Raw genomic sequence first — 26,033 nt, 5'->3', positions numbered from 1 at the left:
AAAAAGTCACAGAACCACAGAATCGTTTGTGCTGGAAGGAAGAACTGGTGCTACCTCCTGTTCAAAGCAGGCCCAGTTACAGCAGGCTGGTCAGGCCTTGCCCAGCTGCATTTTGAGTATCCTGAAGGATGGAGATTTTACAGCCTCTCTGTGTATCTGCTCCACTGTTTGACAACTCTGACTGTGCGGGGGAAAAGGGTTAAAAAAAGAAAAAGTTGCTTCTTTCTAGCCATCCCTTACATCTAACAGAATTACATGTCTTCCAACTGGTGTCCCTTCACTCCTGTCCTGTCACCCTCCCACTAGGTAGCTATAGGCAGCAGTAAGATGTCCCCTAAACCTTCTCTTCTTATGGCTGAGCACACATGGCTCTCTTAGACGCTCTTCGTACATTATCTACCAGTTCCCAAGTTCCCAAGAACTCCAGCTTCTGGTAACGAACATCATTGTGCCTTACGATATAACCAGAGCATAAAGCATCTCCAGAAGACCTCTGTATAGCTGAGCTCTCCCATCAGTTTCATAAGAGATATACTAGTTTTGGGATGTAAAATTGAAAACAGCAATGTATGAAAGTTATTCTCAAAAACAGACAGTACAGTTCAGTCTCCATGACAATAATGTAGCTATTAATAACTCCAGAATTTCCCAACAGATAGCTAACATTTGATTTGATGATATGGAGGCCGAAGGTCTGTGAGCAGCTGAGACAATCTAAGAGGTTGCAGTTGCTGAATATTTCATACTGTCCCTCGTCTCCTCCACATCATCTCTTACTTATTCTTAACCTTTCCCATGCTCCTAGCTTGTGGAAAGCTCTGCTTTTGCACCAGCTCTGGCACTCATTACAGTAAGTGAGTCAATTCAGCTTCTTGGCAGAAAACAATCTGCGTTTTTGTCTGGGTATGTTTTCTGCCATATTAATGAGCTCAGACAACTCAAGAAAGGACCCAACAAAAACCAGACCCATTGCACAATAAGCAGAAACTACACAGCCAGGATCAGGATGGTAGTGGCAAAAACATCATCTTTTAGGACCTATATGCAGCTAGATCAACTTACCCTGTAGAATCCTGCCTCTGCTGTTTATTATTATTGTTCAGTCATGTTCTCTCTGAGGTCAACAGGAATGCAGCTACTGATTCCTGAGAAGGGCAGTGGCTAAGGAATGCTGTGCCTTTGGACCTGAGAGAAAGCGGCCCTTTACCTCTGCTCTGCTAAGGACTTGCTGAATGACCACCAGCCAGTAATTTAGCTGCTCTGAGCCTTTCTCCATATCTGTAAAAAATGCTAGAAGCATTACACTTCTGCAAGAGGTTTTGTAGAGATCAAAAGCTTTTGAAGTTCATAGACAAAGAAACCTATGGATCCTGGAGCCATATAATTACCTAGAGTAAATGACTAGACCACCATATAACAATGAGTGCTAAACTCTCAATGCCCTGAGGATGTTGCACAGCAATTCAGCATGCAATAACCAAACTGAAACAGAAAACCGAAAGTGGGATATATTTTCTTAAGTATACTAAATATGTATTTTCCTTAATATAATTAAATATATTTCTACAAAATGAATATATATTCGATGGTATGTTTTAATAAACACTATCCTTCTGTACTCTCTGTGGACATATGGCACCTCTCAATTGAAACTTTATTTTTTCTGCTTTGCTTTAGTTCTTCTGCATGATGTAAGAGCTCAGGTTAGTGCAGGATTAACAGAATTTGTTTAAATCCAGTGTAGCAACAGTCTCAGGGCTCTCATACAATTCCACTGTTGTTTCTTGGTTTTAATACCTTCACCACATATGGAAACCGGAGCCTGGAGTGTGTATCACTGAATTTTCAATCCTGAGCTAGGATTTGGAGATAAAAGTATCAAATATCAGTATTTAGAGCAATTCACCTTTTTTCTAATCCTACTATCATACCTAGCAATTTCACTTAAGTTTACACATGTGAAAAGATGCCCTGTGTGAGCAGCAGTTGCCTTGCCTCTGCTAACTTGAAAGGTAAAGTAAAGAACAGAATGAGCCTACAAGAACTGGTTCTATCATCTGTTTAAGGAGCAGGAACTAAATTAACTCATTTGATAAAAATAAGTTAAAAAAAAAAACCCTAGCAAAATACAGCTGCTACAAAACCAGTAGAAAACTAACTCAGTTTTAATGCTTCCCTTCAATGCAGCATACATTTTCATTCAGGAGTAAATTTTGCAGTAAGTTGTCATATTTTTGTATGGAAGCTAGAAGACCAAGTATCTCAGAGTTAAGGATTTTGAAGCACAGAGTATCTAGTATACCACTAATGAATATTTATATTTCTCTGAATTATTCATTTTAACTCCCAAGAATGCTTACCTCTATCTATATAGAATTTTGTTGGGTTTTTTTCTGATTTCCCCATTTTTATTTGAATAATACTATGCATGTAAAGATTTATTGGCTTAATAACTGTTTTTCAAAGTACTTAGTATTAGTTGTCTTTAAATTGTGAATTTATTTTGTTTATTTTTGTTCACCAGAAAGACAGCAGCTGAAACAATTGCTCAGGGTTTGAACAGTGTGAGAGTGATTACAAATATAAAATGTCATTCAGGGAAAACTATTGTCTAATATCAGGTCAGAAGCAAAACACATCCTGCGAGACATTCATTGCATCACCACAGTTATGGCTTCACAATAAAACTGTTCCTGCCAAATAGTGACAGAGTACTGCATGTGGATACCTTCCAAAATAAACCTAGGAGAGAGAACGTAGAGTTGTTCGTTCTAATCTCCTTCCTCTGGATCTGTGAAAAGGTTCCCTGCATATGGGTGCTGCAGACAATCTGTAGAAATGTAAGGGCATTGGATGCCAAGGTCATGATCTGTTTGTGCTTGCTCCCTCAGCCAGTGAGGGAGACTGAACTTATCCACGTGTGCAGGCATACGCACTCTCACACATACCACTCATCTTCCCAGTAGGCAAAAGGGTGTATGTGGCAGCGTGACTCCTTATTCTGGCACACTACACTTTATATCTACACCTGTTCCAAGCAATTCAAAGTATTTGCCTTCAGCTCTTCCTGGGGGAACACAAAGATCAGACATCAGTAAGGAAATGCAGGATTTGACTGCCAAGCCCTCTCTGTCACTAAGAGGTAGAAGGGAAAGACATGCAGATCTCTGGCATCCACTCTAATTCACACTGTATCACATGCTTGGAGTAGCCTGACACAGTCACATTTTGTCCTTAACTTGAGGTCGATAAAAAAGAATCAGCCAGAAAGAGCAGAATGTAATTACCAACATCACTCCATTCTGCTGAGATGGGAAAAAAACCCCAAACCAAAAGCAAACAACTGGGTTTATTTGCTATTGAAAATAGTTCTTTAGGAACCAAATTATGTTGTCTCTGAAAAATTCATTGTAAATATATATGTGCTTAATGAATGCGTTTCAAATGTGTTCACTACCTAAAAATATCCAAAAAAACAGTGGGGCTATATTCAGAGGTGGAAAAAACTTCCATTCAGGTTCAGTCTGCAGAACAAGATGTCAAAAAGCTGCATTTGGAACAAGAGCACCATTTGCAGAAATCCACGCTGCACGGGCAGTGGAAAACAAGCATCATCTTCATAAATGTAATGTTTTGGGGAACAAAATTCAACTTTTTTGTAATTAAGTTCTCCAAAATCAATGGGAGCCTCCATTATTTCTACCAAGCTTGAGATTGTTATAGTAAGTATATCTAACTTCCAAAATCTCTCCCTCTGTCATGAATAATATATGCAAGGCTCCCAACTAGCACTTGCTAGATATGAGCTTGATTTTTTCCCCCCATTTTTTATGTTATTCAGTAGGGGAATAGAATAGCTAACAATTTAAGATCTGAGATCCAAGCCAGAAGCAGAAGACATTAGTCCTCACGGATATCCATGCTCCTTCCTTTAAAGGCAGCTAATTTCTTTAAAACTATCTCGGCAGAGTGCGGCCTCACACCATCTCACCGTAAAGGTACGGCCACAACTCCACCCTTCCTTCCCCTGCAGGCAGCTTCCCTGGTACAGTGCCCAATATCTGTACTAATAACTCTGCAAATAGTAATGCTCATGTATTGTATAACAAATACCACAGGAAAAAAAACAAACCTGTTCTCTTCAAACACTGAATAGAAATGTAAAAGAAGGGGAAGTACACTGTTGAATGAGTTAGCAAGAGTAAGATATTCTCCCTGACTCTTTATTTTCTGGTTTCGGACAAATTCTTCCCCCTTCTGTCTGTATTGCTTGTGTGTCTGTTGCAGGTTAAAGAAATGGCATCGGTTATCATTGCCACCCCTCCTGCTCCCAGTCTATGAAAATACACAGGCACTGCTAAAGAACACCCAAGAAAATGGTAGATCTGCACCTCCTCGAAAATTTCTGTAAGTCAGTGATCTTTATAAATTTTACATAGGTGCAGTAGTATTTCATGTTTTGCATAAATACCAGTCATGATATTGCTTCCTCCCTTTTTGGATCCAGAGAGACCTCAACCTTTGCTGAAAATAGTCCTGTCTTATCCTGAGTTAAAATACGTTCGAAACACCATACAACAGTTTTTAAAAGAGACAAATAATACAAACCCCATGCTCTTCCTAGCAATTATACTAATTAATTCAGACTTAACTAAGACCCCATGAGATTAATTCCTTGAATCACTAATCTACATGGAGATGCTGTAGTTTTGCATAAACTTTTCAACTCAACTGCAGATGTTGCCCATGGGTTTAGAGTAGAAGCTGCCTGCAGCATGCACTGTGACAACTGAAGGAAATAGCTGGAGGGTCTCCTGCAAACCTGGGAGGGATCGTTACGACCTTCTAGCACGACCTGCTGTGGATCCTTCTCCGTGGGTTGCAGTACGTCCCTGAGCAAATTGACTTCTGAACTACAGCTTAAGTTCTAAGACAAAATACTAGCCTTGGTTATAACATAGAATAATAGAGAATCCTTCATGTTTGGTAAGTGGTTCCAGCGTTTCATTACTCTCATTCTTGAAAATATAGGATCTTATTACTAAACTGTATTTGTATCATTTCACATTTTGTAATTATGGGCTGCAACTAAATCCCTTGCTATCTATTACACGTTAGCAGATAGTGCTGTTCACATCCCAGCCAAGGCTCCTAGATGCTAGCTGAAGTACTAACAAACAAAAAAGGGTATGTCAGAAGCATTGGGTACAATGTCACGCAAAACACTACTGTCATGCACCAGTTACAATCACTGCACTGGAGTTGGACTCAGGTGGATGTTTATTGGTGACAGTTTATTAAATAGGCCAAAGCCCACACACAAGCTCATTTTAACTATTTTGCTAAATACAGTCACATAGATAATAACTAATGCATGCATAGGGAAGGTGATATGACCTGTCAACGTTTCTTTTTCTCTGAGGGTTCACATCACGATGCATCAGGGAAGATGTCCAGCGTAGTGGGAGGGTCCCAGGCCAGCTGAGAGGGAGCTCCAAGGAGGTCCATCAATTTTCCCAACTATACATCCGTTTTACACATGGTGTTTTGTGGTAAGCAGGGAGGGTTGGCCTCAACTGGTCTCAAGCCAACAAGCATGTCTTTACAAAAAAGGGAAGCAAGACTGCCATTGTCCCTCCAGAGATTTTTCCCCTGTACATACTGGAGCCCTTTCTGGTACCTTGTTTGGATATCTTACCCGCTAGTGTTGGTTTTACTTCAGTCTCTGGTTGTTTTAACGTCCCCTTTATGAGTACTTCCAGTGGCTGCTCAGGCTCTTGACATGAGTGCTAGGCCGTGAGCGCTTTCTGGTAGATAAGGTGAGTGGAGGGGCAGAGGAGTACCTTCTGCACTGCTGGGGCCTTATCACTATCAACCACAGGCTGACCGTTGGGCCTCTGCCTGGCTCCATCCTACAGTCCAGCAAAAAAATATTCACCCATCTTCAGCGGCTGTGGGTCTGGGATTGTCTCCCACAGTCACACAAAACACTACCAAGTGGCAGCAATCAGATTTTGCTTATCAAGCAGCAGTGAGGACAGAACACCGTGAGTTTGGACAACTATCACTCATGGGGAGTTGCAACAAAGCAAATCTATTTAAAGGCGACTGTGGGGGCTGACTTACTGGCAACATGTGTCACTAGGTAACTTCTCATGTGCTTTACTCAGCGTTATTAGCTTTTGCAATTCTATTACGGGTCTTGCAACACCAGCAGTTTTTCTTGAAGCACTAGTTACCAACATGTTCTAAGGACGTAGGATCAAGACCCCATTTTTTAAAGTTAAAGACTATTTTTGCTTAACGGAAGGTAAAGCTTTGGAAGATGAAACAAGGCCCTTGGGGCTGCTAACGTTTTTCAGCCGATGTCACGGCTATGGTGACTCGGTTCTTAACGCCGCCTCGGCAGTCTTTGCTCTCGATGGAAAATTTCCATCGCGGCGCGGCGCCTCCCCGAGCGCTCACCCTCCGCGGCTGGATCCCGCCTTGGAGCGGCAGCGCCGCCGGCCGCACCGGGACAGCCGGCCGGGCCCGCGAGGGCTTTCTTTCCGATTACAAGCGAAACAGGTTTCGCCCGGAGGACCGGGGCCGCGGGGCACAAAGGCTGGGGCGCCGGGTGCTCGCCCAGCAGGCTCTCCCGGGAGCCCCGCACCGCGCTCCGAAGGCCCTCGCCTCGCCACGCCGCGCGGCGCCCCCTCACGCACCGCCTCCGCCCTCCCGCGCCCGCCCCGCGCTCCGCGGCTCCCTCGCGGTGGGCGGGCGGGCGCGGGCGCTGCGCGCGGCCCGTCCCCTGACACCACACCCCCCGCCGCCGGCCCACTTCCTGCGCGCCCCGGCCCGGCCCGGCCCCGCCCCCCGCCCCCGCCGCGCCCCGAGCGCGGGTTGGCTGCGGCGCGACAAAGCGAGCGGCAGCGCCCCCCGCCCCGCCCCCGCCCCGCCCCGCCCCGCCGGCTTCATCCCGGCCGCCACGCGCCGCTGCCCGCCAGCTGCCCGGGCGGCGTCGGCGCGCGGCCGTTCCCCGCCGGCTGCGGGATCGCTGCGGGGCCCCGGGGGGCGGCCGAGCGGGGCTCATGGCCGCGTCGGACCGGATGGTGCTGGGGCCGCTGGTGGGCTCCATCGACCAGGGCACCAGCTCCACTCGCTTCCTGGTGAGCACGTCGCGGGCTTGGGGCGGCCCCGGGCGCTGGGGCGTGCGGGGGCAGGCGGCGGCCCCGCGGCCTGAGGGAGCCGCCGCTTCCGCTCCTCCCCTCTGCCGCATCCTTGCGGGGTCCCTCCGGTCCCCGCTGCGCCCTTGGGGAAGGGCAGGGGGAGCGGGCCGCGCAGGGCCGTGCTGCTGCTGCCCCGGCTTGCGGCTCCTGCCCTGGGCCGGCACCTCTCTGCTCCCCGGCGGGCCGGGGCTGCCGCGCCGCGGGGGGAAGCGGGCGCCGGTGGGCGCGGGGGTGCCGGGGCCGCCGGCCGGCGGTGTGCCCCGGCCATCAGGACCGCCGTCGCCTTCCTGCCGCGCTGCGGGACCAGCAGCGCTGCCCGTCCCGCAGAGAACGGCGGGGAGCGGGCCGGGCCGCGGTGCCGGCAGTGCCCGCCCGGCCCTGGGGCGAGCCGGGGGCCAGCGCTGCTGGCTGCGGCTTGAGCGGGCGGCAAAATCCTGCTGCTTCGAGCTGGCTGTGTTTTAAATCTGTCGAGTATCTCGCTCTGTACGAAATCAAATGGACGTGGTGCTCATGCACTGGAGAAACAGATCCCCGTGAGTCCAGTGACTGCGGTTACCCGCTGTTCAGACAATGCAGCGCCTCTGCTGGGTTCCCCTCTAAAGACGACTTGGGCCTGTCGGGAGTGACGGCTGCGGTTCCGGATGCTACAGTGCCAGTGTCGGTGCCTCCTGTGCACTGTAGGTGTGCAGGGGACGGAACTTGTACACCATACGAAAGATGGGCCTGTTTAAACACCGTAGGAAGACAATTTATTTAAGGTTGAGATGATTAATAATCATATATAGATAAACACATAAGACTTTTAGTTTAAGGGTCTAGTTATTTCCGTATTATGCAATAAACAGTAACTAATGATGTTGTTTGTATATGAAACTTACTATATAAACTTCCTGCTTCCAAATCTCTACAAATGTCCTGGCGCCTACTTAGTAAGTCATGGCAATTTGACTTAGATCCCAGTGCTAATTTCCACCGTGGAAGTAGAATAGAGATAATGACTAGATACAGAATGCTGTCAAGCGTGCACAGTGTTGAACTGTGAAGATGAATGTTTTGACTTGCCCTTGCTTTTTTCTTTTTTTTTTTTTTTTTTAATGCTTCCCTCGTGGAATTTTCTTTCATGAAGCAGGAGACTAGAATATCTTCTTGACCTGTGTTACCATTATTACTCAATATCATGACCTTCATGGGATTGTCAAATGATCTGGGGGTGGAAAGAAACTTCAAACTGACAGATGACACCAGCAGACTATCTTGAATACCAGACAGGAGTCCTTTTTGGAAAAGAATTTGGAAAAGTTCCTTGTAACACCTGAAGATAAATTCGATCTGCTTTATGTGTATGCTGACTTAACTTTTTTCTTAGCCTAAAAGGATAACAATAGTAGAATTAAAAGAGACACTACAAGCTTTAAATTTATACTCAAGCTCTATTCGCAAGTATTTTTACAAGTTCTTTTAACAAGGAATTTCTTTGTTCATCAATGGTTTGTATACAGTTGGGGTTTTTTTCTGTCTACATGAGGTATGTTTCCTCTGAGGATTGAGGTGCTCACACAAATAAATAAGAGGCCATAATTCTTCCCTTAATGTTTTTAAAGTGTAATGTGTTTGTCACTCTTTTCAGTTCTTCTATTATCCATCTCAGTTTATCTAAATTCATTTCAAAATACAGCATTGTCTTAAACTTGGCAGTGCAATCAAGGTATTATAATAAAGTTACGTGGATCCAAGCAAAAAAGATACATTGTCACTGAATTAAATCAGAACACGGGGTAGTGGGGAAGAAGAGAGTGAAGTGTGCAGGGATGTGCTACAAGCTGCATCAGTCATGCAGATAATAACACACATATCTGGAGAATTCTGTGCTGGAAAGAGATTGCTGCAGTTAGAAGAGATGCTTTGCTTTGAAATATTTAAAGCTAAAATGTAATGTGGTGTTCTTTTTGCCTGTTTCCTTGCCTCTCTTACCTCTCGATCTTTTACTGTCATAGTAGTTTTGCCTGCATCTCTCACTGATCTGTCTATGTTCTTTTTTCCTCTGGTGCTTCCAACACTCTTCACTTTCACCAAGTCACCAGTCAAAATCAAATTAGTTTCTTTGCACATGTCTATTCGCTAGTACAGTGCAACTGTTACCTACTTTTTCAAGATGGAAGACATACAATTTTGACCAGGTTAAAGATGCCTGGGTGCAAAACTGGGTGGCCCTTTGGGGCTAAAGGGTAGTGTCAACAGTTCAGAGTCTTAAATTTACGGTTACAGGTGGCCAATTTACAAGCGGTGTTCCCCAGCAGTCAGTAGTGAGGGCTAATACCCCTTAGTATTTTCATCAGCAGCCTGGAGGATGTGTTGGAAGTCCTTTCAAGTTTGCAGATGACCACAGACCAAGGGGAGGAGTTGACTGGAATTCCAGTTGGAGAAGGGGCCTTGCAGAAGCTTCATGAAGTTCAACGAAGTTTAGTACTTGGGACAGAAGGCTAAGAAGCAGCTTGGTGAAAAAGGACCCTGATTCCTGCTGGACAGCAAGTTGAATACAAATGAGCAGTGTGTCCTTGTGGTGGTGAAGATTAACCACATTAAGCAAAGTGCAGACTACGGATCAAAGGAAGTAATTATTGCCATCTGTGTGGCACTTAGGAGGCAGCATCCAGAATACTGTGTTTGGTTTTGATCCCCCCAGAGGAAGAGAGAGTCTGAAGAACTGGATTTCATCCAGCAGAGGGTCACTGACATGATCACTGTGGTGCAGCATAGGGCACGCAGGGAGAGGTTGGGAGATCAGGGTTGGTTCATCATAAGAAAGTCTGTAAGGGGGGGCCTTCAGCTATCTAGTTTGTAAAGAAGACAAGAACCAGCTTTTCCTCAGACGTGCACGGAAAAAGACAACAGGCAGTGAAGACAAGTTGCAGCAAGGGAATTTCAAATAGATGTAAGGAAGAAATGTTTCACTGTGAGGGGCTCTGGATCAGGGGCCCAGAAAGCCTGTGGAATTTCCATCCTTACAGATACTCAGCACCTGACTAGAAAAGGCCCTGAACAACCTGCTCTAATTTTAAATTTAAGCTTACCTAGGCAGTGGGTTTTGCTAGGCAACCTCCAGGGATTCCTTCCAGAATTAGCTATTTTGCATATGGACACAAGTGTTGAGAGAGTCTCCTGCTTATGTGAATGAGGCTGTATGAGCATAGCTGATAAAGAAGCACCAGAACTTAGGTCCATTTCTGTTACTGTCACTCCTTATTTATACTTGCCTCTCACACACGATACACGTCAGTTGTAGCTTATGCTGTAGTTTTACCCTCCAGGGACACCCTAATTTGGATCTTTTCTTTGCTAGGCTGCTTGCTTTTGCAAAATAATTGTTTTTGAGATCTCAACTTTTCTGTTAAATTGGGTCGAATCTGGATAACAGATTCAGAGTTACCAGGGAGAGCACAGTGCTTTGAATACTAGTGCAATTGCTTAAGGCTTATTTTCTTAAAGATATCGAGCAGGAAAATAAAGTCAGTAGGCTAAACAAGTATACCCAGATGACTAAATTCTGTTCTAGATGTTTTGCTAAATATTTTCATGAAATACTTTCATCTCTTATGTTCCATTTTATTCAAGAATCATATAATAAAAATCAATTAACTTCTTTTGCTAAAACTCTTGGCATCACGAGCTAACAGCCAGCTGAACCACTGCCTGATCTCTCAAAAGGTGTTTGCTGGGTAAAGTCTTTCAGCACTTTATCCAGGAACAGCAAGAATAGACATTCAGTGAAGTGCAGGCACAGTGAAGTACACAAACAGTACTTCAAGTTCTAGGTTTCTCAGTCAGCCACAGACATTTTTTTTTTCCAACTCAGTGGAATATTTCTTTCTTCCTTCATTTCCAGAAGAAACAAGCAAATAAAACTATATCAGACTGTAACCATTCTTTTCAGTAAAAACCCACCTGGTTTTAGGTAGGAAAACTTAGTACCCATTGAGCTTACCCTTCAGAGGGGAATCCGTTTCACCCATCTACTGAAGTAATCACCTTTTGAGAGAAAGCAAAACTTGATTTTTATAGCTAACAAGAAGGGTTAAAAAAAATGCAAATACTTTAATTTTTCCCTAACTCTTAGCTTTTATCACTTAAAATCTGTTGTAGTTTTGCTTTTTATTCCCATAATCATAAGCACCTCCTTGAGGGGGGAGGGAGGTCTGTTCGTTGAGAGCCTTCCAAGCAAGATAATTTCTAGGAGACTTGTTAAACTGTGCTTATTCATAAATTCTGTCTGCCTGCTAATCCTAGTTAAATGCTGAAGGTGGAATTATTGTTCATCTGTCATCCTTCCCTGAGTTGGGTTGATCTCCATGCAATTTCAGAACGCCAGCTCTGAGCTTGTTTGCCTGCAAACCATAGCTCTTCCAGCTTAACAGGAACTCATGCAGATACAGCATAGGCTAGCAGAAGTAGCGCTTCTGCAGGCAGAGTTACATGAGAAAGCTTGAGAGACATGAAAAGTTACCTCTAAAATCTATGTTTTCACTGTTGTCTTTTCAGCTGTGCGGCTTCTTGCAACACTTCCATGAGCCTCATGTTTCTGTCTTATATTTCTTTTCATTGTTTGAAAATTGTTACAACTGATCAATCTGAATTCTTTTCCACTAAGATGATACTCAAGGTAATACCATGCAACTGTTTGCACCCCCTTCATATGATGTCATGTATTATATTAGAGACCCTATAAAGAACTTGAATTAAGTGATCAGCCCTTGTGCTTGTCTGCTTGCTTACATACAGCATAGCCAAGTAGGTCTTTCTTCTCTTCTTCACTCTGAGGTTCAAGGCTCAAGCTATACTTCTTTGTATGGTAATTTGTTGGGAGTAGAAGGAGAGTGTTAGTTTTTCTTTAATCTCTCACCAGAGAATTCAGCATATATCTGGTGGTTTTCACTGTCTTTCATCAAATCATCTCTATTAAAGATAGCTCTATGTGTCCAAATAGCCTAGACAATTCTTTTGTGAGTACTGCTGATACAATTAGGGCAAAACTGACTTTGACTTTTTTTTTTGCCCTCCTACAACAAGTGAGAGATCAGTCTCTTAAACTGGAACCAATTCTTATGAAAGGAAGGAAACCAGTGGCAGAAATACACTTCAAACCTGTTTCAACAGGAATGTATTGACTTATCTGAATTACTCATACTTATTCACCTATTTCTGTCTCTCACCACTATCAGAAATAAGGACAATTTTGGGATTTTTTTTGACAACAGGGTTTTTTTTTTGGGGGGGGGGGGGAGTGTGGGGGGAGGGGGGCACAGGCAGGGAAGGAGAGGAGGTCCCATTTGTAACGACTCATGTTTGGCATCCTTTCATGTATCGGAATTCTATTTATCACTGTAAAACATGGTATTGTTCTCAGGGAAACTTTTTAATCCCTTGCCCTGAGGTACAGGGAGTGTCTGCTGCTTTTGTTGAGGATGTCAGAAGCTTGTGGTTTTGTGTGTGATGGATTAAGAGAGCATGTTTACCTAGTTCTTCTCTATGGGCATGAAAAATCTATGCATTTGTAGTGTTATTGCTTCTGTTGAGAATTTATTGATGTTAGAACAGCTTGCTTAGAAGGAGACAAAAAGCCTTGCTGTGCTAGAGCTTCACTCTTTATTATCTGCGGGTCACACACTCCAGGTTCAGTGAATGACCTTGTCTAATTGAATTTGTATTTGTTTCCTGCTAACAGTAGGAATCCTTATGCACTGCTTTCTGTTTCCAGGAATACTGAATGATTAACGGCGAATGATTACCGAATTATGTTTAACATTGTTAGTAGGTCAGATACATACGAGTTCAATAAAAAGTCTTCTATCTTTCTATCTGTATTATAAAAACTTGGTAAATGTTCCTGTGATTTTGGCAGAAAGGCAATTTCGAGTAAAAAAAATCTTTCTGCATACATGCAAAACTATGCCTCCTATTAACTGTGTTGCACTGTGTTTTAAGACCCTTATCCCATTATATTAGTTCCTTCCAAACATGTAGTACTGGCAGGGCTTGCCCTTTCATTAGGATAGCTTCATGTCAAGCCTGAGCTGGTAAGTGAAACACAGATAAGTAAACATGGTAAAAAGAATACAGTGGTGCTTTTTGTATGTAATCTTTTCAACTGATAAGAGAAAAGGACAGACATGTACCTTTTTAAGACTTCTTTTCTGGGCAGTGGAAGGGAAAAATTAGCTTTTAGTGTTTTCCAGAGAAGTTGTGCTGTTTCTATCCTTGGAGGTTTTCAAGACCTGCCTACCAAAAGCCCTTGAGCAACCTGGTCTAATCTCATAGCTGACTCTGCTTTGAGCAGGGGGTTGTACTAGAGATCTCTCAAGGTCCCTTTCAGCCTGAATTTTTCTATGATTCTAATATATAACTTGAATGTTTCTAACTTCAGAGTTTCACTCTAAAGATATACTTTAAGATTTCAAAGAAACTGGAGAATCAGAAATTCATCTGCTCTTTGTCAGAATTGTTCTAATATTTTCAGAGTAAACTGTAAATGAAATCAAGAGTTTATGGATTAAAAGCTTTAAGAGAAATTCCTAAAATTTGTGGAACGAGAAGAGAGCATTACCAAGGAAGCCTAGAAAACATTCAGTTGTATCCTAGAGAGTGGATGGGTATAACTGAATTTTGTACCCTTAGCGCAAGAGTGGCTTCTAAATCTTTCCCTCCTCTGCTTGCCATGAAAAGATAGGATGGTGTCCTACTGGCATGTTCTGCAGTTCACCCAAGTTAGATTTCACTTTCTAGGTCCCTGAATGTTCTTCAGGTGAAAGATTCTGCATAGTGCTAGTGAGAATGAGCTATTTTCACAGGAACGTCATCATTGCCCAGTCAGTTACACTGGTTTACTCATTGTATAACTAAATTGGATGTTTTACTGGGTGTCGTCTTAGCTTGGCCACAGTAGATTACTTTTGGAAACAGACCACTGATGGTTGATGAAGATTGTTGTGTATTCTAGCTGAGCTTCTACTACTGCAAGGCAGAGCCTCTTAACTTGTGATTCCTTAAGAATAACCATTAGTATAGGATTCTCTGGTCTGCTGGTTTTTGTTGTAGTATATCCAAATCTAAGTCACTTTTATGCACGTTCTTCTTTTTTTTAATGTATTGTGTTGCTGCAGTGACATTCTTTCCTTGTCAGATTGTTCATGAGCTCTGTATTTGTAGTTTGTTTTGAAACAAACTGGGTTCTGCCTAGGTGCTTTTACATTCTTCACAGTTTGGTCCCTTCTGTGATTTCTAAACTACATGTGATTGTCTGTCTCTTAAAATCACTCTTCCTAAAGGTGAGCTAACCCAAGAAAAAACATAGTTCTGGTACTAGAGTTATCAGAGCAGGAACTAAAGAAATGGTATTATGACTAGCAGTGGGTATTTTGCTGAGAGATACATTCTAAAATGCATCATTAGTTTAATTTCTACAACATCCATGAGAAAAAATGTGGATCTTTCCCAATCCATCAAGGAAAAAAAGCAGCTATAATGAGAGTAAAGCTTACCAATATATTATTTGCTTACCTTAATTACAAAAATTCATATATCTGAACCCAGATTACATGGATATTTGGGTTGATGCTAAAAAATTACTATCAGTTATCACGGCACTGTATTTGTTCAAAAGAATAAATGTTAATTTATTGTTGTTTAACTTCTGCGTTCATGGAAGATTCCACTGTGTAATTTATTTGCAGGTTTTTAATGCGAAAACAGCAGAGCTCCTGAGTCACCATCAAGTTGAGATACAGCAGAAATTCCCTAAAGAAGGGTATGAATTTTCTGTGGTTTTTTATTTGTGTACATTTTGATAGAGCTTACGTATTTTTATTTATGAACAGTGAAAACTGAAGTTGATTCATATTTATTAAGAACATAGTATCTGCTATAACAGACTGTGTGGCGGGAAAAATGGCATCAAAAACCTGACATTGGGTGTCCAGTATGTGCTCTGAGTTACGTAATCTGAAAATACTTAGTGTTTTACTTTGACCACTCATTAACATATTTAAAGTTTAAACTTTAAAATAAAAAGTTTGAACAAAACTTCAAGTCTTATTTAAAGTGGTAAAGCTGGTCATTTTTATAATTTAAGCATAGTCTTCAGCTTAGTCCATAGAAATTGCTTAGTTTGTTCTCTAAGGTGTTTTTTTTTGTGTGTTCTTAACTGACCTACCATTTGCTGCCAAAGCCCTCTGTGTAGAATAAAACAAAACAAAAAAATCTTTGTTTTCTGCAGTTGGTTTTGTTGTGAAAATACAGTTTACTGTTTAAAAAGGTTTTGAAATTCCTTACACTTTTTCTAGATATGTAAAACACACTTTGTAGTTATGATTGTGTCAAAATGTTCAGCTGTTTTTTCAGACTAGAATTTCTTTTATTCCCTAAATGCAATTTTTTGCCTTTTTATTAACTGGTGTTTACTGTTTGTTAAAGATGGGTGGAACAAGATCCAAAGGAAATATTAAAGTCTGTCCATGAATGTGTGGAAAGGACCTGTGAGAAACTGCAACAGCTGAACATAGACATCACTAACATAAAAGGTATTCCTAGTACTTAAGGGTAACTGAGGGCCTTAACATACTCATGGTTGAGCAAGTCAGATTCTCTAGTTTTAAAGTCAGTAAATAGAAAGGTGGCAGCATGTGCTCAAAGAAAATGTTAAATTGGAATTGAGAGCAGTTTGTTTGGGAGGAATAATAAGAAAATAAGTCTGTCGTGTATATTAGCAATGCAGAATCTACAAGGTATACTTAACTTAATCTTGCAAAATCAGAGAGACAAGTGATGAATGAAGAAATTCCGAAATTTAAATTAGGACTTACTGGGAAAAGCTAGTTTCCCTGTCTGTTGTTGGCTGTCTCGGTTTGTGGCCGAAAAAAAATAAGAGAGTTCTAGAGCACATAGGTTAAGCAACAAAAGCTGAATGATGAGTGTTTAAAGTAATATTTCTAGATTATAACATGAAATATTTGGAAGCTTTTTATTTCCCATTTACTTTCCTTTTCTCCTTACCTGTTCCTCCCTCCTCTCTACCTCTCCCCTCCATCCCTCCCCCTCAAAAAGGGGAAAACAAACCTTCTGAAAAGGATACTTCTTTCTATTTTGTCCTGAAGCCATTGGAGTCAGCAATCAGAGAGAAACAACAGTGGTTTGGGACAAGACAACTGGAGAACCTCTTTATAATGCTATTGGTAACTACTATACTTTCTGAATATGTAATATTATAAAATGAGCCTGTTATAGAAAAATGCTTTACTAGTTTCCTGTGCAGATCTTATTGTGGCCTAGCCTACTAACTTCGTTGATTTTTTGATATCTGTGTCATAAGCTGTGTGTTTGTATACACCAGTGCAATTAAAAAACCCTATTACATAAAAATTATTACTTAATAGTTAATAAATCACTTTATGGGCTTTTAACAAAAAACACCGTTCCTGAGGGGTTTTGTATATCCCTGGCATGTAATGAAGCTCTGATTTACGCCCAATCACTTCCTTATAAATGAAGGAGCTCACTCAGTTTTCAGGATGCTTTTGATTTAACTTTAAAGGAAAATCGTGTTAAGTAGGTTTAATGCATACTTACTGATTTGGAGTTTTATTTTTAATTTATGTTAGCTTTCCACATTGTGTCATCTGAGAAATGGTAATTGTCTAGATTTGCTCTCTTAGGCCATGTCAAGTGCCAGATTTAGTTCACCATAGTATCACTGAAAAAACAGCTTTATCTTAAGCCTAGCTGTACTTTGATAACTCTGACATAGCACTTTAGTTGAAAGTTTTCATCGGAATAGTAAATAATCAACTTGTGATTTGTTCTAACCCCTTAGTTTAATGAGTCATCTGCTATAAACAAAGTAGTATTAGTCATTTGCTTATGCTCTGATAGAGAAAAGTGTATAACCTATTATATGGAAAATCCTGTTTGATTTATCAAATTGTTTGTTTCTCTAAATCAAATGAGTTTAACCATTTCTAATTTTTGCAACAGTGCATTTAAAATACACCAGCAAGACAGTATTCTTTCAGCTACATGAAAAGCTGAAAATAAAGACAGGAATTTACTGGCAAGAGCTCTAGTTTTGTAGAAGAAACTTGTACATGTCACTTTTTGTGTATTAAATCAGTTGATCCGTTAATTTTATTCATGTTTTTAGTGTGGCTTGACCTGAGAACCCAGTCAACGGTTGAACGGCTTCTTAAAAGAATTCCAGGAAAAAACAAATCCTTTTTTAAGGTAAGAGATATTCCAGAACATTTAAATAGTTATTGCTACTGTATATAATGTTTTAGAGATGTGTGCTTAAAATTCACTAAAACAAAGTAAGTCAGCTGTAGCTTCTAGTCCTTTCTTAGCTTGTCATAAAAAATGTGCATAATACTATACACTGATCTGAGACTGGAAAATGTTTATTTTCCTGAAAATAAGTGTTTAACACTCTTCATATATCTCACTAGAGAAGTTAAATGAGTAGCCGTTAGTGAGACTTAAATCACGTGCTACCTATCCAGTGATAAGTAAACATCACACACAAAAATTAAGAGCAAGTAGAGAAAAACTCTTTGGAAAATAATTTATTGATGTGAAGTATATTATCCTTTCTCATCTTATTCCTTAATACTGAAATTGATTGCAACCAATCTGAGACTGGGAAGATAGTTTACAAAGAGCAAATTAATTCTTTTTTTTAATATGAGTATATATATAACAATTTGGAAAATAAATGCTTGCAAAAACGTTTCATCATTCTTTGATTTGTATTTTCCTTGATTGATTGTATAAATATTATATATTTTACATATTATATGTTTTCCTATAGGCAGAAAACAGATGTCAAAAAGCATATAAACTTATTTGATTTTTAAGTTTTAGTAGAATACAAATTCCATCTTTTCTGTGTTGTGCGGCTCATTTTTGTTGTCATTACTTACTGTCTAGTCATATGGAGATGTCCTAGATAAGACAGGACTTCTGCAAACAACTATGTCCACATATATGGTCTTTGAACTGCATTTAGATCTGCTTTGATGTTTGTCCATTAATGCACTGGTCATTTGTTCTTGATGTTTTCAGACTTGTGTATTGCATGCTTAGTACTTATTTAAATAACAAGTTTGTGTAATTTCTTTATGTTTTCAGTCTTCAGTTTTTCAGTTACCATCACCATTTTTATATATAACTACAGTATTCATGGAAAAGATTCTTGCATGATTTTTTTTTTACAGTTTAGGACTGGTCTTCCACTTAGCACTTACTTTAGTGCAGTGAAACTTCGATGGCTTTTGGATAACGTGGAAGAGATTAGGCAAGCAGTTGATGATGGAAGAGCTATGTTTGGGACTATTGATTCATGGCTTATATGGGTATGTATTTGTGAGTTTATTATTACTCTTTTTAAAATGAATTTCCATATCATGCAAATTCCTGTGCAAAGTACTGGGACACATGATGCCCACTGATCACACAGTGATGTTAATATAAGCCACTAAAGAAATTCCTTTAAAGTTCCTTACGAAATGAACTTCTACTGTCCCTGTATCACTGTGGGTTTTTTGTAGATGCTTATATGTTGCTGTCAAATTTTGAAAAATTTTGGAAAAACCTTGGGCTTTAGAATGGTGTATTAGCCACGTTTGCGATATAAGAATCCAGGAGGTACTGCTGTACCCTTATTACCTCTCTCATGCCTTTGTTCCACTATAACAGGTCTGTCTCTTTTAGTTGTTGCAGAAATATCAGAGTTCCCAGTCCCAAGATGAAAGCTTTGTGAATTTAGACAATTTTTTGTGATTCATTGAAGTAAACCTTTTCTTGGTGAATACTGTTGATATTTTTTTTATTCAGAGTTTGACAGGGGGAAAGAATGGAGGCGTTCACTGTACAGATGTAACCAATGCCAGTAGGACAATGTTGTTCAACATTCATTCCTTGGAATGGGATCCTGAGCTCTGCCAGTAAGCTCAGTTTTTCAGTAATACTGTTATTTAGATAGATTCTGTAAGTGATGTGTGAATAAACTCATTTAATAGTAAGAATCTCTTATCGAGACTAAGATCAGTAGTTACTGTTGTATTTACTGTTAACATTCGTAATTAAAATTCATTTTCTCCAGATGTCCAAATTGCAAGTAACTGGATTAATTAAATGTAGTAGATTTTTTCTGTAGGTGTAAGACTAGTTCATGGAAACAATGATATTTGATAGTTTCTTTATTCCTTAATCAAATTTGTAAGGCAGTTACAATGATAGAGTGTCTATTTTAAATTTAAATTTATTAACAAGAACATTATAAAGATATTGTTGGAAGAGGAATGACTTCCCACATGAAAGAGTTGGATATGTCTTCAAAATATTCAAATATATGCTATTTTACTCCATAATTGAGTGTCACATACTGTAACAAGTGGAAAAGCACATAGTGATGGATTAAACCCTAGAAATCAAAGTTCGTTTTGTAATTTTTTTTTCTTTTACAGCTTAAACTTAATTAAGAAATAAATGTGAAATGCTCTCTGATTTATCACTGACCATATATATAAATTATTCTCTATTGTGTTCAGGTTCTTTGATATTCCTGTGGAAATACTCCCAAAAGTACGAAGCTCCTCTGAGATTTATGGCTTGATGGTATGTTTTCTTGTGTGTGTGTGAAGTTGATCTTGTAAAAATATAACTATATCACTATACATTTGACAGGATGTCGATAGATTAAGACTAATGGCTTTTTCTACACCAATATTGTTTGATTTATTAGTATGTCATTATCTACTGCTGTATAATATTATATGAAGTTGAATATTTGTTGTTTTCTCTTTTAAGTGTCAAATAGCCAAAACAAGATGGGAGAAGTTTTTGATAAGGATAAATATTTGATTTTTTTATTACAGTTACTTACTGATTTAGAAACTACCCATCAGAATGCAAGGTATAATGAGGAGATTAAAAAATTAGATTGCTGTTATTAGAGCACAATATTTTTACAGCTTGTACAATTAAAAAGAAGAGATGAAAGTTGCTATGGAAGTCTTCATGATCTAAGAAGCCTGGACAAGACATGTAATGTCTTATTTCCAAAACTGAAGGCCAGATTAGTCAGTTTCTCTGAACTGGAAAATCACAAGTGACACCTTAGATTGCCTTCGTTTTGAAAAATAAACTTCTCTTGCTGTGTATATTTACATAGCACTTAGTAAAAAATATTTTGGAATACTGTGATGTCTTTTTAATCACACTGTTTCCAGTACAGCTGTGAATATTACTTAGAAGTAAATATAAAGTAAATATAAAATAAAACATATAAAATCAATATAAATATAAATATAAATATAAATATATAAAAATATAAATCTATATAAATATTATTTACTGTATATAATGTAAATATAAATGTAATATAAAGTAAATATAAAATATAAATATATCTAGAAATGAAACAAAATAAAAGTAAAAATTACTTAGGAGTAAAAAAAAATTGTTATCATGGGGCTGAGGTTTCAAGTTTACTTGGTGCAGCACCAACTCTTCTGATACAGTGGCATCTAATTTATTAGTTTCAGAATCAAATAAACTGGATGTTGTGATTTTGCATTCTTTTCCCTGGTAGTTTGCCCTAAGAACATACAGGCATTTAGTAATTAAGACAAGTTATGAGATTTTTATTTAAAATGTAACTCTGACTTGCCTGAAATGTAAGTATTTTTGCTAATCTGGTAATGGAGATTCCACTAGAAGACATTGCTGACTTTTATTAATGCAGAGGTTGGATGAGAGTGAGTTGTATTGAGCTGAATGAGTGAGGTAAATGGAAAAGATACTACCTGGCAACTGAAACAGAATAGCTGGTCACTTTAAATGTGAACCTTTGTTTCTCTTCCCCTTTCCTTCCATTTTTTTCTTTTTCTTCCTTTTGCTGACTGTAGAAAATCTGTCCTAGCCTGGTGAGTAGAGGCTTCTATTAGGCTGACCACCTATATCTTATCCATTCTGTTCAGATGCTGTGCATTTCCATTTGTTTAAGATGAGTAAAAGCACACTTTCTAGACCAATAAATTTGGCAGGTATCTCTGAATTTGAGATATTACAATTAGAGTTCATGCCAAAGTTATTTCTAAAATGTAATCTTAACATATGCATTTGCCTTAATTTGCAGGCTGTTGAGTATTTGTTTTTATAGCAAAGTAGAAAATACAGCTACTGGCTAGTAAATGTTGGCTGTCTCATTTTATAAATGAGAAAAGCGGGGCTGTTCTGTCTACAAATACTCATTCTATTAAACATCATTTCATGCCTTTTTTTTTAGTGGATTTATTAAATCAAATTAATTAAAATGAGAATTAAAGAAAAAAGATTCAGATTGGAAATGCACTTGCATGGCTTCACTGAAAATGCATTTTCTCAATTGCACAAAGAAACAGTTTAAAGAAAGAAGTAAAAATTATCAGGGTGTGTATTTCTTATGATACCTGTTGCAAGAATGCAACTGAAAAACTACATGGTAGTGTTTGGAAGAAATTCTATATGAGACTTAAAATGCTGTATCTTAAAGTGAGGCATCTGTCCTTACTTAGTGTGTCATCACACTCACATTTTTTTTCTAGTCACTTTACCATTTTACACTTCACACTGACTTCACAGATTACACTGAACCTAATTTTCTGTACACTATGATTTCAACAAAATTAAGAACTGTTGAAGCGACATAAAGTATACTGTAAATTTTCTGCTCTCTATTTTTTAGTGGTTTAGGCATGAGCTGCATTGAGCTGAAGTCCAATGTACACCTGAACTGAACCATGTTGCTTATGTGACCCTTCTTGGTTTTCCTTTGAGCATTACAAGTTTAGCTTCTTTTTCATTGCCTTGAATTGCAGTCATGGAAAACTAATTTGGAGCTTTTCTTCCTCTTTTTGCGAATCAGAAATCTGGAGCTTTGACAGGTGTACCAATTTCTGGGGTAAGTCCTACTTCAACTCAGATTCTGGCATGAGAACCTGATACTGCATGAACGTATCTTCACTGGAAAAAAATTTAAGATGGGTGAATCCTGCTGCAAATTAAGTTGATGGTTTTTTACTTCATGTTAAACATGAAGTAAACTTTTGAAGTTGAAGTTTTGAAGTTGGATTCTTCATTATTAAGTTAAGATGTGGCTGTGGAAATACAGCTGACAGCTTTAATGCATATGTGTAGTGCTGTTGGAAACTTAGGATCTCCAAGTAAGTGAGTAACATTACAAAAGGGAAGCAAGCTCTGCTTTATGTATAAAAGGAGTTCAGTATATACATAATCCAGAAATGTTGGGCAGATTCTCAGCTTTTTCCAGTATAACATACATAAAGATAGTAAATTTTCATTTTTATTTCTTTTAATTGTTCACCGTAAGTAGAGCAACACATTTCATTTGCACTTGGTACAAAGGGAAGAGTAGTAAAAGCACACATTGTCTCTACAGACAACTACAGATTTTTCCTCATTTTGAATTGCCTGCATGTTCCTAATAGATTATAGTTAAATATGTGATTCATGTGCAGACATTTGCTAAAAAAAAAGTCTCTCTTTTCAGTGCTTGGGTGACCAGTCTGCTGCTCTTGTTGGGCAAATGTGTTTTCAAGATGGACAGGCAAAAAATACGTAAGTTATCATGAAAGTTCTATGATAGACACACTGTTTTGAATTTAGTGTTATGTTCTCTTTCAAGCTAACGGCCAAATGCTTTTGTAGTTACCACATAACTCCAACTCTACCTTTTGACTGTGTTGACCTACAAAGTAAAGAGCGTCCTGACTTCTATATAAAATAGTGAAGATAATTAAGTTACATGGTTTGTGAGGTATATTTTGGAACAAAGTCACTGTGAGGAAATATCTCGGTGTGACAGGAGGTTTTTTATTTTAAAATTCTTCAAAACACAGATTAAAACAATTGCAGTATCATTTAAATTGTGACCTAAAGTTAAACAAATACAGGCCGTGTGAGTTCGAGTGCATAGATTTGAATGGCAAAAAAGCCACAGCATTGCTAGATGAGAAAGGTTCATTTCAGTTACAGTGCTTAGTTTTGCTTCTGTGTCTAGCTCAGTGTGGAGAATTTTACATTTGTTTTTTTTCTATTTCTCAGCCTCTTAGTGTCCCTTGTTTAAAATAGCTGATCAGTTAAATCAGGCAACTGGTGTAATCAAACATTCATTTGAGGAAAAGCTCTTTGCTTAAATGACTTACTGTTCCATTTACAGCCGTGTGCTTAAGTGAGCATGTAGGTACATACTCAGTATGAGACTCTCACAGATTTAGTCACACATTAATCTATACTTGTTGCTAATTAACCTTCACTTTATCTTTTATATTTATACACAAATTTAATGGTTAGTGGCCTTGTATTTTAGTAAAACAAACATGGTTCTAAGTAATATTGTCACAAGGTATTTTTATAACAAATACTTTTATGACACAAGAGACCTTTGGAAAAAAACCCAGCTAAACCAAAAAGCAAAAGTGAGATTCTTTAAACCTATTTGTGTTATTGCTTCACCCTTTTTCTCTCCAAACATAACTGAAGACTATCTCCATACTATTTTAAGCTATTAATTTTCAGGGTATGCAAAAGGTAAGGAACTCATTGTGTCTTAGAATAAGTTAGGGTGGATTATAAATATTTTGTACTCCTTTTATTAAGCTGTGTCCTTATATATGTGTGTATGCACACATATATGTGATATGGTCTTCAAATGAGAAACAGGCCATTTTTAGAAATTTTTGAACTGAGTATGTTTAAAGAAAACCCTCTTCTTTGTGACAGGAACAAAGTTTCCTAAATTTTCCCCCTTAAAAGCTTGAATTTAATATTGTGAAATACTTATTTTATAAAGTAGCTTTCATAATCAGCTTAAATTGAAGTAGGTAAACACTGCCACCAAAGAGCAATTCACACTTAGTTTTTAGCCATATCTGCTACTTGATCAAGTATTATACAAGAAATAGCCAGAGAGAGAGGTGTGGGACTAGATTTTTCAGCTGCAGGCTGCATTTAAATCAACTTTTTGAGCATAGTTTTATCATCAGTTAATGGTAACATAACTTTCAAGGGGCAAAAAGTGGTGTCTTGATTCTCCACAGGGGAATCATGGATTCATGAACTGCAGTAACAGATTATCCTTTAAACACCCTGGTTTTAACTTTACTTTGCTTTCATGCTAGGTATGGAACAGGATGTTTCTTGCTGTGCAATACAGGTCAGAAGGTCAGTTGCATTTTTCAGTTGTTCACTTTTTTTTTTACAATCTTTATAAGTTTTTGAGTACAACTATATATTAGCCTTTCTTAAACTTATTATGAATAATAATATTTATATAATAATATAAACTTAAAACAATTATTGTGCTAGAGATAAGGAAAACCACATACTGAAATCTGAAAGAACAGAAAGTAATAATTTGTTCAAGGTGTTTCAGTAAGACTCCATTTCCTAGCTCCTTAAGTTTCCAAAAAGAACTTTTCATAGCAAGTTTCTTGCTCTTTCCTTGTATGTTTCTTAACCTCACCCAGAAGTGCTGAGTGTTATCACTTAACCACATGCTTTTTTTCTTGTTTGGGCTATTTTATTTCTTCCCTTTGTTTTGTCCCATTGTTTCATTGTAGTTGTAGTTGAATAAATAATGCAAACCTTTGGCTTCCTTCTTATTCACATCTTCTTCTAAAGAACCCCAATTCTTTGCTATAAGAAGGCTGGAAAGATCTGAGGCAGCTTGTGGAAATAAGATTTAACACTGGTGATCTAAGGGTTCTATCTTAGGTATTTATTTAGAGTGACTGATAATTTACTTTGTTTAAACTTTACATATTTTTTTTTTAATGAAGGTTTTGTCTCTTATTTATTATCACTTGAATATTTTTAGTTAAATATTTTCTGCCTGTGTTCATGCTTTACCTTTTCTTTCCTTTCCCCATTTAGTCTGTGTTTTCTCAGCATGGCCTTCTAACCACTATAGCTTACAAACTGGGCAGAGACAAACCTGTTTGTTATGCACTAGAGGTGAGTCCAGTAATTCCTTCTTCTTTGTAGTGATATGTGTTCTTGTTTGTTTGTTTTCTGGTATCCTTATGTTATCTTCAGTTGCATGGAAATCAAAATAGCTTTGTGTTATACCTTGTGTGCCTCAAGGTTCATGTGTGGTTTTCGTTATCCCTATCTCCAATCTATATCATGTAAGTTTATAAAAATATGTCTACGTTGCATCATTTGTATTTTCAGGGCATGATGGCTAAAACATTTTTTCTGGTACATAGTCTTTCAAATCTTAAATAAATGTTATAAATAAACAAACAAAAAAATTTTATACTAAAATTGGGTTTTAAAAAGAGAGAAAAAAGTGCTAGTGTTTCAGTTATCCTCTCATAATAAAATGTCTTTTTTATTTCATTCTAATGGATTTTACTTCTAACTTTTAAAAATCTGAATCAACTTTCTGGGACAAGAATTCTCTAACAACTGAGCTTTTTTACCTACTGAGACTTAGGTGCCTACTTCCAGAATTTGGTTCCTCAGTTCTCACACAACTCTGAGGGCATCCAGATTCTGAGGAAAACTGAATTTTACTTCAACTTCAGGGTTCATTGTTCTAAAGCTCTGTTTCTGAAGCACAGATCAGCTGAGCACCTATTTGGCACCAAAGCTTCATCGGGAATAATAGAATGATTCCATCTATGTTGCTTAGTGGGCTTGATCTAGTAGTTATTCTCAAAACATGTATATTGAATTCTCTGCTGCTATTGAGCTTTTGTACAGAGCCTATGTTTTCCA

The 26,033-nt window shown here is 38.7% G+C and overlaps 1 protein-coding gene across 4 annotated transcripts in view; it reads left to right on the top strand.

The window, feature by feature from the left end:
- The first annotated feature begins 6,954 nt into the window (after positions 1 to 6,954).
- GK (glycerol kinase) overlaps positions 6,955 to 26,033 on the top strand; it is a 38,563-nt gene continuing 19,484 nt past the window's right edge. For 2 of the 4 annotated variants that reach the window (XM_074858588.1, XM_074858585.1), the window contains exons 1-13: positions 6,955 to 7,148; positions 14,933 to 15,006; positions 15,672 to 15,778; positions 16,352 to 16,429; positions 17,395 to 17,474; positions 18,464 to 18,601; positions 19,083 to 19,192; positions 19,799 to 19,865; positions 21,158 to 21,175; positions 22,156 to 22,191; positions 22,801 to 22,868; positions 24,431 to 24,473; positions 25,185 to 25,265. In XM_074858588.1, the coding sequence (XP_074714689.1) occupies positions 7,071 to 7,148; positions 14,933 to 15,006; positions 15,672 to 15,778; positions 16,352 to 16,429; positions 17,395 to 17,474; positions 18,464 to 18,601; positions 19,083 to 19,192; positions 19,799 to 19,865; positions 21,158 to 21,175; positions 22,156 to 22,191; positions 22,801 to 22,868; positions 24,431 to 24,473; positions 25,185 to 25,265 (978 nt within the window). In that variant the 5' untranslated portion in view covers positions 6,955 to 7,070. The remainder of the gene's footprint in view (positions 7,149 to 14,932; positions 15,007 to 15,671; positions 15,779 to 16,351; positions 16,430 to 17,394; positions 17,475 to 18,463; positions 18,602 to 19,082; positions 19,193 to 19,798; positions 19,866 to 21,157; positions 21,176 to 22,155; positions 22,192 to 22,800; positions 22,869 to 24,430; positions 24,474 to 25,184; positions 25,266 to 26,033) is intronic. The other 2 variants (XM_074858586.1, XM_074858587.1) reach the window with 1 other exon arrangement.

The sequence above is a fragment of the Strix uralensis genome, chromosome 2 (genome assembly GCF_047716275.1).
Source record: "Strix uralensis isolate ZFMK-TIS-50842 chromosome 2, bStrUra1, whole genome shotgun sequence".
Lineage (NCBI taxonomy): Eukaryota > Metazoa > Chordata > Aves > Strigiformes > Strigidae > Strix > Strix uralensis.
This window is presented reverse-complemented; position numbering and strand designations above follow the sequence as displayed.